General features: G+C 41.4%; 1 protein-coding gene across 1 annotated transcript; it reads right to left on the bottom strand.

Annotated features, from left to right (window-relative positions):
* Positions 1-10,383: 10,383 nt before the first annotated feature.
* On the bottom strand, positions 10,384-15,018 carry L(1)g0020 (RNA cytidine acetyltransferase l(1)G0020). The gene is made up of 17 exons (XM_076764546.1): positions 14,687-15,018; positions 14,332-14,595; positions 14,093-14,251; positions 13,782-14,018; positions 13,482-13,686; positions 13,285-13,406; positions 13,080-13,216; positions 12,716-12,997; positions 12,547-12,628; positions 12,368-12,484; positions 12,098-12,274; positions 11,864-12,011; positions 11,614-11,758; positions 11,339-11,550; positions 11,086-11,258; positions 10,759-11,007; positions 10,384-10,675 (listed from the first exon to the last, which is right to left on the bottom strand). Exons 1-17 carry the CDS (start codon positions 14,792-14,794, stop codon positions 10,445-10,447), a joined length of 3,048 nt encoding a protein of 1,015 aa, XP_076620661.1. The 5' UTR covers positions 14,795-15,018; the 3' UTR covers positions 10,384-10,444.

Genomic DNA, 15,018 nt, shown 5'->3' with positions numbered 1-15,018 from the left:
CCAAAGCAGCGAATCGTCGCGTCTCGTCTCTTCTCGTCTGGTCTCCTGGGGCCGATCGCTCATCTTGGAATAGCGTTTGTTCGCGCTGCTCCCGATGCGACTAACCCACCGCACTCCCTTCTCGTAATCTTCGCTATTCCGTGTCAACTATCTTACATCGATCATCCGGTCGGTTCTATTAAATTTTCCGGTCGCTCTGCAAGCGGTGCCTTCCGAGTGTCGATTCCACCAGCGGAACGTCGCGCGTTCCTATCTTCGCCGTCGATCGACCGTCGAAAACCAACGACACGTTTAATCGCTACGCGGCGCGATATCGTTCGAGGGAGAACCGGATAGGACGCGGAACAGACGGGGCGAGATTTTAAGCAAACGAGAGAACGAGTCCTTTATGAAAATGATCGTCGAGAGGAAAAAGCGAAACGGAATAAAAAACTAATGTATGCGGCCGGTGGCGAATGTCGGCTCAATTTACATAGTTCCGCGCGGGGCGACGCGAACCGCGAGACGAACAACAGGGAAGAGACCGCTTCTAAGAATATATCGGCTCGTCGTTATGTAGAGTACATAAAATTGCTTTTACCTCCTATTAACAATTCATATTTCTTGCCGCGAAAGTCGCCCGCGATAAAAAGTTATCGGCCTGGGGATTTTCCTTCTCGACGAGAACCGTGAAGCGTGGGAGGGACGAGGAGAGAAACAGCTGGGTCGATGGTATGGAAAAGAACCGTCGATCGGGGCAACCTGACGTCGTCTCTAAGTTAGCCGAGAGTTCGAACTCGAATGTCCGAAACGTGCAAGAGTTTTTCGGCAAGCACGACGACGTTCCTCCCTCGCCCTCTAACAGGTCGTCTACTTCCCCCCAAACGCGTCCTCCGATCGTGAGCTCGATGCTTCCGGGGGGAGCTTTGAATGCGGATCTAATTACTTCCGGTTGGTCGTTCGCGCCGCTCAATACACGCATATCCGGGATATTACAAGCCGCAGGTCCAGCCAACGCGAGGACCCTCCATCGCGCTCGACAGCTGCTCGCTCCAAATTTCTCTCGCGCCTTCCTTTCCACCCTTTCGATTCGACTTGCTTTCCTTATTTTGAGTTTACATCGCGTCCGTCGCTCTCCATGGTCGTTCGAATCACAGTCCCCGTGTCCCGTGTTCAACGACTCTTTGAGGATGGCCTGGTACACGCTACTTTTATTTCGATTTTGATGTTAAACTGATTGCGTGCACTTCTATGTCTCTTGGAGGTCTCGATGGAACGAAAGATATTCATCGATCGAAAAGGGCTCTGATCGAGGTTGGAATAATCGAGGTCCTTCGCTTGGCATCGTCGAGTGACTTCATTCGAAGCTTTTAGGCGACGAATCTGTCTTTCAGAGAAGGCGAAATCGTTGTTTCGAGATCGAGCAATCGGTTCGAAGCTCGAGGAGACGGATTCGAAGCAGAGTGGGTCTAAGGGTTCGAGGGTGCAACGGAAAAACTGTACGAGAGGAGAAGAAGAACCGAGAATACATAGTTAGGAACTCTTTGAGCCTGCCGCTGGCTTTGTCGTTGTATCCCTTTCGCGTCCTGCGTCTACCGCGTTTAATATTTCGAAAGTGCTCCGACAAAAACCGACTGAATTATGAATTATCTTACGGAAGACGATATTTTCGTTAGATACCAAACCCGTACCTACTCTACATCTTCCCAAAATGAAAAATAAATTCTTTTCTATAGAATAACACGATCTATTCATTTTTGCCAAAACTACGTCGATCGAGTTTACGACGTCCCCGGGTCCCGGAAAACACGCTGAATCGCGATTAAGAGGAAGGAGTGAAGGGGGAGAAACTTTGACGCTCGTCACTCTTCGGGATTACGGTTAAGATCAAGGTGGTCGTACGACTCCCTAGCTCCTGTCACTTCCGGAGCGCAATCGTCGAGAAAAAGCGCGAAGCTCGCTTTTTTATTTGCTCAACTAGAACGTACGTGCTTTGATCTTTCGAAACATCGCTCTGGGTCCACCTGTTCCCTGAAAGATTATCACGCGGGTGCCATTTTCAAAATAAATCGCACGTCGAGCGTCTCTCTAAAGCAACTTTAATCTCTGATGAGATTCTGAGCGTTACGCCACGGACCGCCTATTTTATATTTTATTTCCTTCCTACACGTGTCCAGATATTAGTAAAATTAATTACACCAGATTATATATCTCTCGAAACCATTTTATTTCTGTTCGTGCCACTTTGTACAGAGTAGTTTTCACGGGTAAATCGCGTTCCTAAAATAAAATTAAACACCCCGTGCCCAAGTTACCGTCGCGATCACCTTTTTACAAAGGGTGAAGTTCGATCCAATTTTCGTATCGTCGACGAGTTTCTAGATGTAGAAGGGAGCAGCTCTTGTACGTCCGGCGAGCGAGATAAGCGGCCATTTTTCACGGATATATAAATGCAGGTTATTAATACGTTCGTATCGCGAGGCCCACAGAGGAGGTAATTAGCCGGCGGTTCATCAGTCACTCCGGCACATAGCCAGCATACCATATTCCCGGCGCATCTTTGCCGTTCCAGAGGAAAAAAAAAGGCACGAGATCCTTTTCGAGCGGAACAACGACCTACAGGATACCAGACGCATTAGAGGACTAATGAAACGTCGGATCGCGCGAGAACCTTTCGAGAAAGCATTCGAGGAGTCGGCAGGAAGCGTTATGCTCGCTGTCTACTCGAGAGTTTTACTCTTGATAGTCGGTATCGAGAATAAAAGCCCCTTCGCACGAACGAGCGGAAGATCCTTCATGCTGGAACTATGCTTCGTCACTCTTGAGACAAACGCGCGTAAGTGTGGAGTAACCCTTACTCTCTGCCAGAAAATCTTATTCTTGGTAGCGACTCTCGAGAGCAAAACTCTCCGATCTATACTAAATAATAATTTTGCCCAAGTTTTATAATTACCCGAATACGTTTTACAAAGTTTCTGAAGATAAAGGATTACTTGTGTAATGGACGAACGATCAACGAATCGAAGAAAAAAAATGTCGAGAATCGGTGGTAGGATCGGCCGTAGGCAAGTAGTTGGCGCGCGTGCGGCCAGGGAAAGGTGAGGTTTCACCTTTTAGCATCGTGGGGGTGGATTCTCGGTGATAAAGTGCAAGGAGAATCGCGCACGAGGTCACCCCGACGGCATCCCCATTGGCAGCCCAGTTTCAACCTAGAATCGTGATTGGTCGAAGGTCGTGGGTCGCCTCACCTACCCCCTATCCAACGTGACCTCCCACGCGAACTCGCGAAATAACTACCACCCACCCACCTTTTCCGCTTCTCGCTTGCCGCTTGCTGTTCGTCCTGTCGTTCTTCCGTCCCATCTTTCACTCCACCTCGAATCCCTTCGAATCTCGCCCCGTATCTCGCTCCTATTTCGCCAACCCCCTCGACGATTCTATCGACGTCCAGCTCCTCGATTGCCAGCAACAAATATTCCGTTCGCGATCCATCGACGATTTTCCGTGTCGCGTCTGAAAAGATGTGGATGTTCGAAAATTCAGTTTAACGCATTCACTGCCAGAAATCACAAACCTGTGAAATTTTCCTCGAGACAAAAGTTCCGTTTCTTGACGATTGGAGGTAATTGTCTTTGTAAACGATTCAATTATTACCGATAGTTAATTGCAAACGTTTCCTGGGCGAATGTACCGTTTAATTTAAAACCTCGTATCGTCGTAGAAGGTGGTATTTGCGTAGTTTTCGATTTACGTAAACAGTCGCGACACGTTTCGATTTTCGCATCGGCGGTACCGAGTCTCTGCTATGTTGCTTGCCGTTGTTATTTGGGAAAGTGCTATCCGTACGTGTGTAACGTAATTACACTAACGCAATTACGTGCACCTCGCTGTGGCCTGCTTCTTGTCTTAGGAAAATGGATTACCTTCCCACTGATTCCATTAACACGATTTCTATACACGGTGCGTCGATCGAACGAATCTCCGGTCACGTTTTCGTTCAATTTTTCTTCGCAAAACGGTATACGAAGTCGATTCGAGTCGAGGGCAGACGCGAATATTAGCCGCGAGACCGCAACAGGGAAACGTGAAGACGTTCGCGTCGCTTCCGTCCCGTCCACTCGCCCCGATCGTTTCCTTCCGCTTCCAAAGTATATCTTTCCACGAAATATCATAGCGAAACACGCGCGAGAGAACCGCAAAGTGAAAGCGAATCTACCTGCGGTCTGCTGACTTACACGCAATACCAGACACTAGGCCAGTTCCATTACATATCGCGTTACTATCGACCAAAAACCTAACGCTGCCCCGATCGTTGTCCATCGATGACGTGACGCGTTTTTTTTAACATTGATCGATCTACGAGCGTAAATTCGATTTCCCAAATGTTGGTCCCCATTCGCACGAACACCGATAATATAGACCGAAAACGTCGCGTTACGACAAACAGATAATAGTTTACGCAATATTCTCCATGGATTCGGATTCGATGTGTTCTGTGTACTCTGTATGCGTGTACAAATGTGTATATTCGAAAACGACCAGCAATACGTAAACACGCGACCGATCGGCCGATCGTTCTTCCAGAACAGTAACGAGCAACGACAATTTAGCGGGACGAATAATTACTGGAGTCGATGGCGATTCTAGTCGATGGGAAAAGCGTTCGTCGCGCGTCCATTTCGTCGCCACCCACGACAGCGACAACGACGACACCGACATCGACTTTGATTCTCAAGGGAAACACACCGACATCGATTATGTTTGCCCCAAAGACCAAACCGAATATACCGAAATCTTCCAGTCGGCCGAACCGAATCCGCCGCTCGTCGACCGAATCTCTGTTTACATTCTCGCTGCCACTCTAATTAATTATCCGCCGCCCCCGATAATGCACCCTGTTCGACGCTTTTTAGCCCCGTCGCGCGCTATTTTACTCCCCGTCGCGGATTCTTGTTTGGTTTTATTTACAAATTGTCCGATAACGATCACGCGGAACACAACGAAACGAAATTTACAATTATAACGTACCATTCGAAATAAAACCACACTTGACTCTCCTTTTACACGGTGTTTGATTACACGATCCATTCAGAGTGGCACGATGTTTTTTGAACGATTTATTTATTTACGAACGATGCTATTCCTGACCAGGAAGAAGCCTTAAATGATTTACAATGCAGTATACTGGATGGTTGAAAGCACAGAATTTACTATATTTTCCTTTAGTTGAAGGATCTAAAAATTCGAGAATTTTTAAAGTTCTTAAACGATCCAACCGTGAAAAAGGCTTCGTGAGCTAAAGATTCATGAAAGCTATGTGTTGACGGTCCCCTACCGAGCGAGCAAACACCGTAGAGCGCCGCTCGGTCACGCAGAGAACCGACAAGAGGCGGTCCATCGACTTCCGCTTCGGTTAGGAACCAATAATACCCGAGACGACCTTACTATCACACGTTAATACTGAATTCAAAGACTTCTGATGCATAGAATAAACTGTGGATCTTATGAAAATTGGTGTCACACAAACAAAAATATTGACCTTGTAAAAAACCAGTGCTTTTCGAGAGAACTCTTCGTTTAGAGAACGGTGATCTTGGAAATCATAGTCAATTGAACTACTGAAAGAGACAAATTTAGCTAACATAGAAGTCTTTCATCCCTTACATACATAGGGGTCGATATTATTAACAATTTTGTCTGATATTTAAAGAAACTCTATTTAATTCGCAGCCATTAGCTCTAACACCGATTACCAGGTCTCACCGCTAAGAAGTTGCTGCGTCCGGAGACCCAAAGAGGTCTTGTAATTTAAATTACGTAAATCTTATCTGATAGACGTACGCTTTGAACATAGAAAAAAAAAATCAAAGAGTTCGATATGCTACTGCACTTGTCAAGGACCTATGTGTACGTATCTCGCAAGGACTGGACTCGAGTACAATTTGAAAACAGACTGCGTGCTTCGAGTACCACTTGGGTAACGTAGAAGGCTAATAGAAGAAGTCGTGCAGCGCCATTGTTGGCAGACAATATGGCAGATGGTTAAGTCTATACCCGTGAATAGTTCTGATTCATAGAACCGTTCCAAAGGCAGTACTCGACTCAACTTTTTTGTTAACTCAAAAAGTTTTTAACAATTAAATTCAAAAATTTCAAATCGTTCTGAAAAAAATATTGTTAGCTGTGGGGGTCAATTACAATCATTTTTGGTGAATAGACATACCCCCGAAATCCTGCGCATTTCCAAGAAAAAAATTCAGTATGAACGGAACTTTAAACGTTAATAACTTTTTAACGAAGCCTCAATGAAGAAATTGATATTCTTGATTTTCGTCTTATTTTGGCCTCTAGAATCCCCTATTAAAATTTTTCCCAGGGGTGGTCGAACACCCTGTATATCAATCAAAGCTTTGTATAATGTAAATCTAAAACAATAAATAATATAATTTCAAAGAATTCTATGTGTTCTCATCATTTTTATCTTTCTTTTCGTCTCCTCGTTATTCCCTTAGCAATAAGATACATGCCACCTCTTCGCAAGGCCGCCAGCATTTTAAAAATGTTCCGGGGACTTTGGAAATCCGGATGACAAAACGCTCAAGTTTGTCGTGGAATAGTTCGTTATCTTCAACGCTAGATGGCGCTTATTTTTCGACCTCAAACCCCCTGGTGCTAAAACGCCCAAGTTTGTCGTGGAATAGTTCGTTATTTTCAACGATAGATGGCGCTTATTTATCGACCTCAAACCCTCTGGTGCTAAAACGCCCAAGTTTGTCGAGAAATCCATCTAGCGTGTACGAGGCGAACTATTCCACGACAAACTTGGGCGTTTTAGCACCAGAGGGTATGAGGTCGATAAATACGTGCTTATCTAGCGTTGAAGGTAACGAATTATTCCACGACAAACTTGGGCGGTTTAGCACCAGAGGGTTCGAGGTCGAAAAATGCACACCATCTAGCGTCGCAGATAGCGAACTATTTGACAACAAACTTGGACTGTCTCTGAGACTCTTGAAGGAGAGCAGTCAGTTTACCTTTGTCGTCTTTCCGAAACACTACAAGCTCACGTACATACGCGTGATCTGTCATCACTGGTATAAACGAGAGATGCCAGACGAAGCGCCGAGTGCACCGTGGACACGTCTCATGGGAGTTAAAAGAGGCAGGCTCACATTTGCCTTCTCGCTCTTGAACAACTGAAATCCAACCTCACGTCAACGGCATACGATTCGGAATCTCGACTGCCCAGGTATTTTTACTTGCCTTTCCTGGAGTTCATTACTGAACTCTGCAAATTACTCCTGGTTTCTATTTGCCTCTGATGACCTCTGATGACCAGTGCTGACAAAAGTACAGAACTCCCGACAACTTTTGACACCATACAGCGACTGTTACTGACTGCTCCTGATTACTGCTTGCCACTGCATGCCTCTGCTCATCTCTACTGACCGCTGCTGACCACCCCTGATACTTCTGACAACATATAACGCTTCCTATTTGCTACTATTCGCCCCTGGTGATCTCTGCTTGCCACTACTGGCCTTTGCTGACCACCGTATATATTTCTGGCAACGTACAACGATTACTACGACTCCTGCCTTCCTCTGTTGACCTCTGCCAGCGTCTCCTGGCCTAAGCTGGCCTCTGCCAACATCTCCTGGCCTAAGCTGGCCTCTGCCAACATCTCCCAACGTCAGCTGACCATTGCTGATCACTGCTGACCGTTGCTGACAACTTGTGACATGATATAATATAATATAATATGTTCATATGTATTAAAGTTTTGTATAATGTAAATCTATGGCAATAAATGATATAATTTCAAAGAATGCTATGTGTTCTCATCATTTCTACCTTTCCTTTCCTCTCGAAACCATTCCCTTACTTATAAGATACGTGCCACCCCTTCCCATTTCATGTCCTCGTGATAAAGTCTAAAATGGACATAAAACCGTCAGCGTTTTACTTATGGTCGATTAGAGATATTTATTCATTCATTCAGTAAACGTCAGCTCCCGTACTAGCTACCAGAGATAAAAATTTTCAAGTCTAAAATGGACCTGAAACCGTCAGCGGCATAGCTACGGTCGATAGGTAAACGCCAGCTCTGCATACTAGCTGCCAGAGGCAAAAATTTTCAAAGTTCCCCGGAAAGATTTCGAATTTGCCGCCGCCTGGGCTTTCTCACAAGTGCTCGCTCGGGCCTTCGTTTCTATATATACACTCGTTAACCCAACTCTAAATGGGCCATTTCATGACATGCCTTCCTAGCAGCAACATCTCCAGCAGCGGCGGAGCCGGCAGGAGCTGGTCCTCCCCTGGAGGGAGGGTGGGGGTCCGGCCAGGTCTGGCTGGCGGTCTCCCACCCAGTGGGGGGGGGGGGGGTCGCTGCAAAATTTTCGGGATGTTCCTTCCCGAAAAATTTCTAAGTTCCACAGCCGGCAGGAGACAACAACAATGGACGGGAGAGCGGAGAAGGCGCGCCCCAGCGACGATCTTCCAGAAAAATTTCAAAGTCCCACGGCTGACAGGAGGACAACAAACACTTGGAGGAAAAATTTCAAAGTCCCACAGCTAACACGAGAGAGGCACTGGCGGTTGACGGCTGGCAGGAGAGATGAAAGCCGCCGGGGGCTTCCAGAGGAAATGTCGAAGTGCCCGGGAAAGATTTCAGGGGGGGCTCTTTAAAATTTTTGCCGAAAAATTCAGGCCGCAGCTGCTGCCTGAAACTTCCGAGAAATTTCAGGGATTCCGAGAAATTTCAGGGATTCCAAGAATTTTCAGGGTTTCCGAGAAATTTCAGGGCTCCCGTAAAGTTTCAGGGATTTCCGATCTGTTTCAGGGATTCCGAGAAATTTCAGGAATTCCTAGAAATGACGTCATTTCCAGGAATTCCCAGAAATTTTCTGGCGGCGGGAGATTTGAAATCTTTCCGAAGAACTTAGAAAATTTTTAAAGATACGGAGTGTCGATCGAGTCTTATAACTAAGGGAATGATTTGGAGAGGGAAAGAACGGTAAAAAATGATGAGAACAGATAGAAATCTTTTAAATTATATCATTTATTGATATAAATTTACATTATACAAAACTTTAATACATATAAACATATTATATTATATTATATCATGTCACACGTTGTCAGCAACGGTCAGCAGTGGTCAGCGATGGTCAGCTGACATCGGGAGATGTTGGCAGAGGCCAGCTTAGGTCGGGAGATGCTGGCAGAGGTCAGCAGAGGCTGGCAGTAGCCAGTAGTAATCGTTGTACGTTGCCAGAAGTAACAGGAGTGGTCAGCAGCGGTCAGCAGAGGTCAGCGGAGGCTGGCAGAAGTTAGTAGTAATCGTTATACGTTGCCAGATATATACGCGTTGGTCAGTAATGGCCAGCAGAGGCTGAGAGAGGTTGACAGTAGCCAGTCGTAATCGGTATACGTTGTTAGAAGTGTCAGGAGTGGTCAGCAGCGGTCAGCAGAGGCTAGCGGAGGCTGGCAGAAGTCAGCAGTAATCGTTATGCATTGTCAGAAGTAACAGGAGTGGTCAGCAGCGGTCAGCAGAGGCCAGCGGAGGCTGGTAGACGGCAGTAGTAATCGTTATACGTTGTCAGAAATTCCAGGAGTGGTCAGCAGCGGTCAGCAGAGGCCAGTGGAGACCTGTTGACGAGAGGTCGGATATTAGTTGTTCAAGAGCGAGAAGGGAAGTGTGAGCATTTCTCTCTCGACTCTCACGAGACAGTCCTAACTTACTTTGGGCAGCTTCGATGAATCGAGAAAGAGGGCATGCGCCATTTTGCCTTTGTCGGGTTTCCGAAACTCCACGAGCTCACGTACGCGTGATCTGACATAGTGTGAGAGAGCACCTTCGGTGCCTTTCTAACATCTCTGTCCGAAAATCGTTCACAATTTATCAATGTGAATGAAGCGGGCTTTCCATCATAGTTAAACACAAAATTTTGTAATTTCTGTGAATAGAAAACTTCCATTAGATGTACGTAGTGTTTAAAATTTTTATGTTATGACTGAAAATGACATATGTTAAATGTAATTGGTTAAATTCAACTTTTACTGTATACTGTTACTGTTACTGTCTCTTGGAGAGTCGAGAAAGACAAACTGACACTATCCGTCTTTCTCGATTCTTCGAAGCTGCCCGAAGTGAGTCAGGATACATTTCGGATCGTCTCGAGGAAGTTGAGAATAAAAAACTCACTATCTAAAAAGATATACCACAAATGTGTTGGAATAATCTTGTGCAAAAAGAAATTACTTTTAGTGCGTTGTGAACAGTGTTTCTGATATTTTTAATACGTTCTAATTGCAAAAAGGAATTTGGAGATCATCCACCAAGGAAAAGGAAACGAAGAAGGAAACTGGGAAGAAACGGAAAAGGAAATTATACGCGAAAAATTCAGTGAGATAATTTCATTCGTTTATTTTAATAGGAATCTCTAAAAATATTTAACATCTGTCAGGTTTTAGAAGAATGTCTTTTTCTTTTTTTCGAGTGCTTTGTTTGAGGTTCTAAAACACGATCATCTTCCGATATTTTTTTCTCGCTACTTTTTACAGATATGAGACTTTTGTTTTTTTTCCCGGATAGTGCATCGTTCCAGTCAGCTTCTGAGCCTTTAATAGCATATTGCTCCAAGTTTTCCTTCTTTAGTTTCTCTAATTCAGCTTTCTGTTTAACCTTTAAATCCTGAAAAGAAAAATTTATATTTGTAGTATAGTTTGCTTGATTACAGATATTGCAAATCTTATATAAGAAAAAAATTACTGAACCTTAGCTGCAGTTTCTAATTCATCATGCAAACTTTGTCCATTTATAGGATTGAGTTGAATATTCTCATTATTCGAATCTTTTTTCATCATAGTAGTTTCAATATAGTTCTCTGCAATTCTGTTGAGATATTGCATAAATTTTCGTATAATACGATTGAATAAACCAAGTAATTGCGATGACGGTAAATTTAATTCCTCTGCTAATTTATCAACAGTTTTGTGTTGTAGGCCTAATCCTAATAAAATGGCCTGAAATTAAAAACATTATTTTTCGAATACATATATTTAAAAATTATTGATTTCTGTTGTAAATGTAAAAATTATTACCGATTGTACTGGTGATAAATGAGCATCGCCCATCATATTTAAGAAATACAAACGCGCCAACGGCGGCAACAGATCCATTATTAAATGATAATCTACCATATTGTTACTATACATAGCTAAACGTTTCAGATCATAGGATGTAAAATATACATCCAATACATCCTTCGTCAATGCTAAAGAAGAAAAACAATTATAACAATGAGAACACTTTAATCTCACATATTATAGAAAAAATCATAAAAAATATATTAACTAGTAATCTCTGGTGTAATTGCTTTGTTGATTAATATGCTCAAAGCCAATGAAGATGAATATGCATTAAACGGGAAGGAAAGTAAAGCTATAAATCGTCGCCGAAAATCGATCCAATATGATTGAAGCCACCTAGCATCATGCTGTTGTTCAGAATTTATTTTACACAACATTATACACGAGTGTTCACCAGTTATATCGTTTGCGGTTTGTCTAAAATGAAATGAGAAAAATACTAATTTTCGTTCAATTTACAGAAATAATAATAATACCGACCTTAAATATACAGGCAAGAAATTAGCTCGTTTCCAAAATTTTAAAAGCGATTCAGTAATGCCGTAAGATACGCCTAAATAATCCAAACTTTCTGGGCGTCTTTCAGTTAGTTTTAGAAGTAATGGTGGTAGAGTGGCTCGAGGTTCTGTAAAAACCATATTCTATGACAAAATTATATGACCACAACCGATTCCGTCCCGAAAGATCTTTTTACGTGCATTTACATTTGGTAACATAATAATTGTATTACCAATTCTTTCTTCCAACAGATTAACTTCTTCATCTTGAACTTGTGATATTTCCGTCACGGGCGCTTCTAGTGGTGCTTCACTGATGTTAAGCATTTTCATTTCATAGTATTGTTTCAGTAATTTTAATGCTCGACTGCCATATCCCATCTACAATAAATGTTTATCAAGTATCCTAACATTTAGTTTTTATTGTTTACGAACATTTTTTAACATTAAGAATAAAGTATATTTACTCCTTGGTAATCAGGATGCGTTGCGATACGAACGATACGTGCTCCTGCTAATGTAGGAAAGTCTTGATCTTGATATTGTTGTGCAATAGTCCATGGTATGAGATCACCGGCTGCTCTACGTCCTCGCACAAGTCCATCATTTATAGTGTTTTTACTGATTTCACCTTCTAAACAAATCTATATATTATATAAATATTAGAACTGCAGGGCACTGAAATTATTTAAATTTACATATATATTTACACTTATTGCTATATCGTATATACTTACTTGAATGACTACTAATATTTCAGGCAATGTTTTTTTATTTGAATCTACTGGTCCCAGAAGACAAAACAGATGGTGTGCGGGTGCATCAGACATCATTTGTAAATCATTTGGACTATTCTAAAATATTTTTGAATTTTAATACTCTTCAAGTTATACAGAAACATACCACGGATATTTACCTTGTAATGTGAAGCGACATAAAGTGCCACTAGTCTTTGTAAAAACAATTCAGATGCTTTATGGTAAGAGAACAACGTATCTCTAAAAAGAAAACAAATATGAAATAGCAATACAAAATAAAATATTAAAAAAATATTTATTCATATTTGATATGAACGAATTTCGTACCTGTTTATATAATATAATTGACACATATCAGGGGGTGGGCATCCAGTTAACAAAAGCATATTTGTAGCATTTAAGCATAATAAATCGCATAACCATTGTTCAACAGAATCTCCTGGCTTATATCGAATAGATTCGTCGAGAGTAAGTTCATGTAACTGCCTTCCAATGATAGTTTTTTCGGTTTGTTGTTTATCATGTTTTTCATGACTATTTGAACCAACAGTTTGACTTTTTAATTGTTGTAATAGCTTTAACGATAACGATCTACCTGTTCCTTCGTATCTATTAAAAATTAAATATAAACAATGTAAATATAGAAATGTTAATTAAGGAAAATTATTGAAATACAAAATGTTACTTTTACCCATTGATAGTCGATGCAAGAAATATTAAATAAGGACCAAGCATAGCTTTTACATAAGGAAGAGGTATTGCAGCAGCCTCATCGATTACAAGTAGTTCAGCTTGATTTAATTTATGTGCATCGGTAGGATGAATGTACTAAAAAAAATTATTTTCTTTGTATTAATACTTGTATGCAGATACTTCAATGAAGATTAAAGGTATACCTGAATTGTTTGTCTGTGATCGCGAAAAACATTTACGCGTACAGTAGCTTTATTAAATTCAGGATTTATAGATTGCACTAGTCCATAATCAAGGTGTTCTTGATACCCTAGTGCATCAAAACCTAAAAATAATGTAACAATGTAACAAATTAATAATATCGCGATATATTTGATTAATTATACGGTATATAATTTACCTTTGAAAACGAATTCAAACAGAGTATTCAAATTTTCTGGACTTGGGCTTGAAATATAAATATTTGAATAACCAAATGTTACAGCACCGGCAATAGCTAACCCCAAAGCTGCAGATTTTCCGCGTCCTCTAGCAGCAGTTAAAGAAACGGTAGATCGTAATGTTTTCTCAGATATACATTCAATAAATTTTAGAAGTGCTTTTGCCTAAAAATTATACTTTAATTATACCTTATACTAAACGTAAAAGTTTAGCAGCATAATAACTGCAGTGATAGTCTTCTGTATACCATATAACAAACCTGATCGACTGTCTTGCAACAATTAATAAGAGAAGAAATAGGTTGGGTGTCTTGTAAACTTTCTTTCAAAGTATCTAATTCGGTTTGCTCTTCGGAAGATAATGATTTTTGCACAGTTTCAATTTTTAAATTATGTGATGATAATGGCAATATATTTAATTGATCGTCAACAACTAAACATCTTTTACAAGAAGCAAGAGACAATAAAAATCTTTCATTGAAACGACCAACTACCGCCTACAAAAAAAAATTTGGGAAACTAATATTATAAAACTACATTTAAATTAATCAAATAAAAATTTATGTTATACTTGATGGGCTTCTGTACGGAATCTTTGATGAACATCCATATTCATTGTATATAATTGTTTTAGCGAGTTCACAGATTGTAAAAGAAATATAACAATTCCCCCTCCCTCAACAGTTTCAATAGTACGTGCCAATAAATTTGGTGTAATGGCTTCAAAATCCTACAAAAGTTGGTTCTTTGTCACAATGATTATTTTAGAATGAAATGTAAAAAAAAAAATAGACACGTCTAAAACTTTACTTGTAAGACACACATGCCATATGTATTTCCCAATATTTTATGTGTTTCATGATAATAACAATAACGTATATTAGTAGATACAACAAATAATTCAAATGGATCGTCCTCGTTAACGTCTAACTTTCCAGACTTCACTTTCTTTTGCAAGGACTTCATTCTTTTCTTTCTGTGACTGCTAAACCCCAATTCTTTCTTGTAACACCAAAGTACAGAAGGTCTAGCCTTTACCACGGATTTTGACAACATATGATGTAGCAGAACAACCTAAGAACAGTATTATTAAAGAACAACATAATTAAATATCCGATCTAATTGTGACTAGAATGCAAATACATTTACAACGATTTCTGCTTACCTGGTCCCTTGCTTTATCACCGATAACGATAAACATTGTCCGGTGTCCCGTAGTTACACCATTCTCGATTAAAACACGCACACGATTATCTATTTTCTTGCGGACCATTTTAAAATTAAAATTTCTTTCTCTATAACCTCAAATTTCACAAGCGTGTACACCGCGTGTAAATTTTACCACAGACCTGAGGAAGAAAAAGACAAACTGACACCCATCTTCTTCCACGATTCTCCAAAGCTGCACAAAGTGGACGCAGAGATGCCAGATTGAGCACCGGGTGCACTACTCAACTATGTCAGATCATGCGTACGTTGTCGAGAAAGCCACCATGT

Source organism: Colletes latitarsis, chromosome 1 (assembly GCF_051014445.1).
Source record: "Colletes latitarsis isolate SP2378_abdomen chromosome 1, iyColLati1, whole genome shotgun sequence".
Classification (NCBI taxonomy): Eukaryota; Metazoa; Arthropoda; class Insecta; order Hymenoptera; family Colletidae; genus Colletes; species Colletes latitarsis.
The sequence above is the reverse complement of the archived record's forward strand: the minus strand, read 5'-3'. Positions and strand labels throughout refer to the sequence as shown.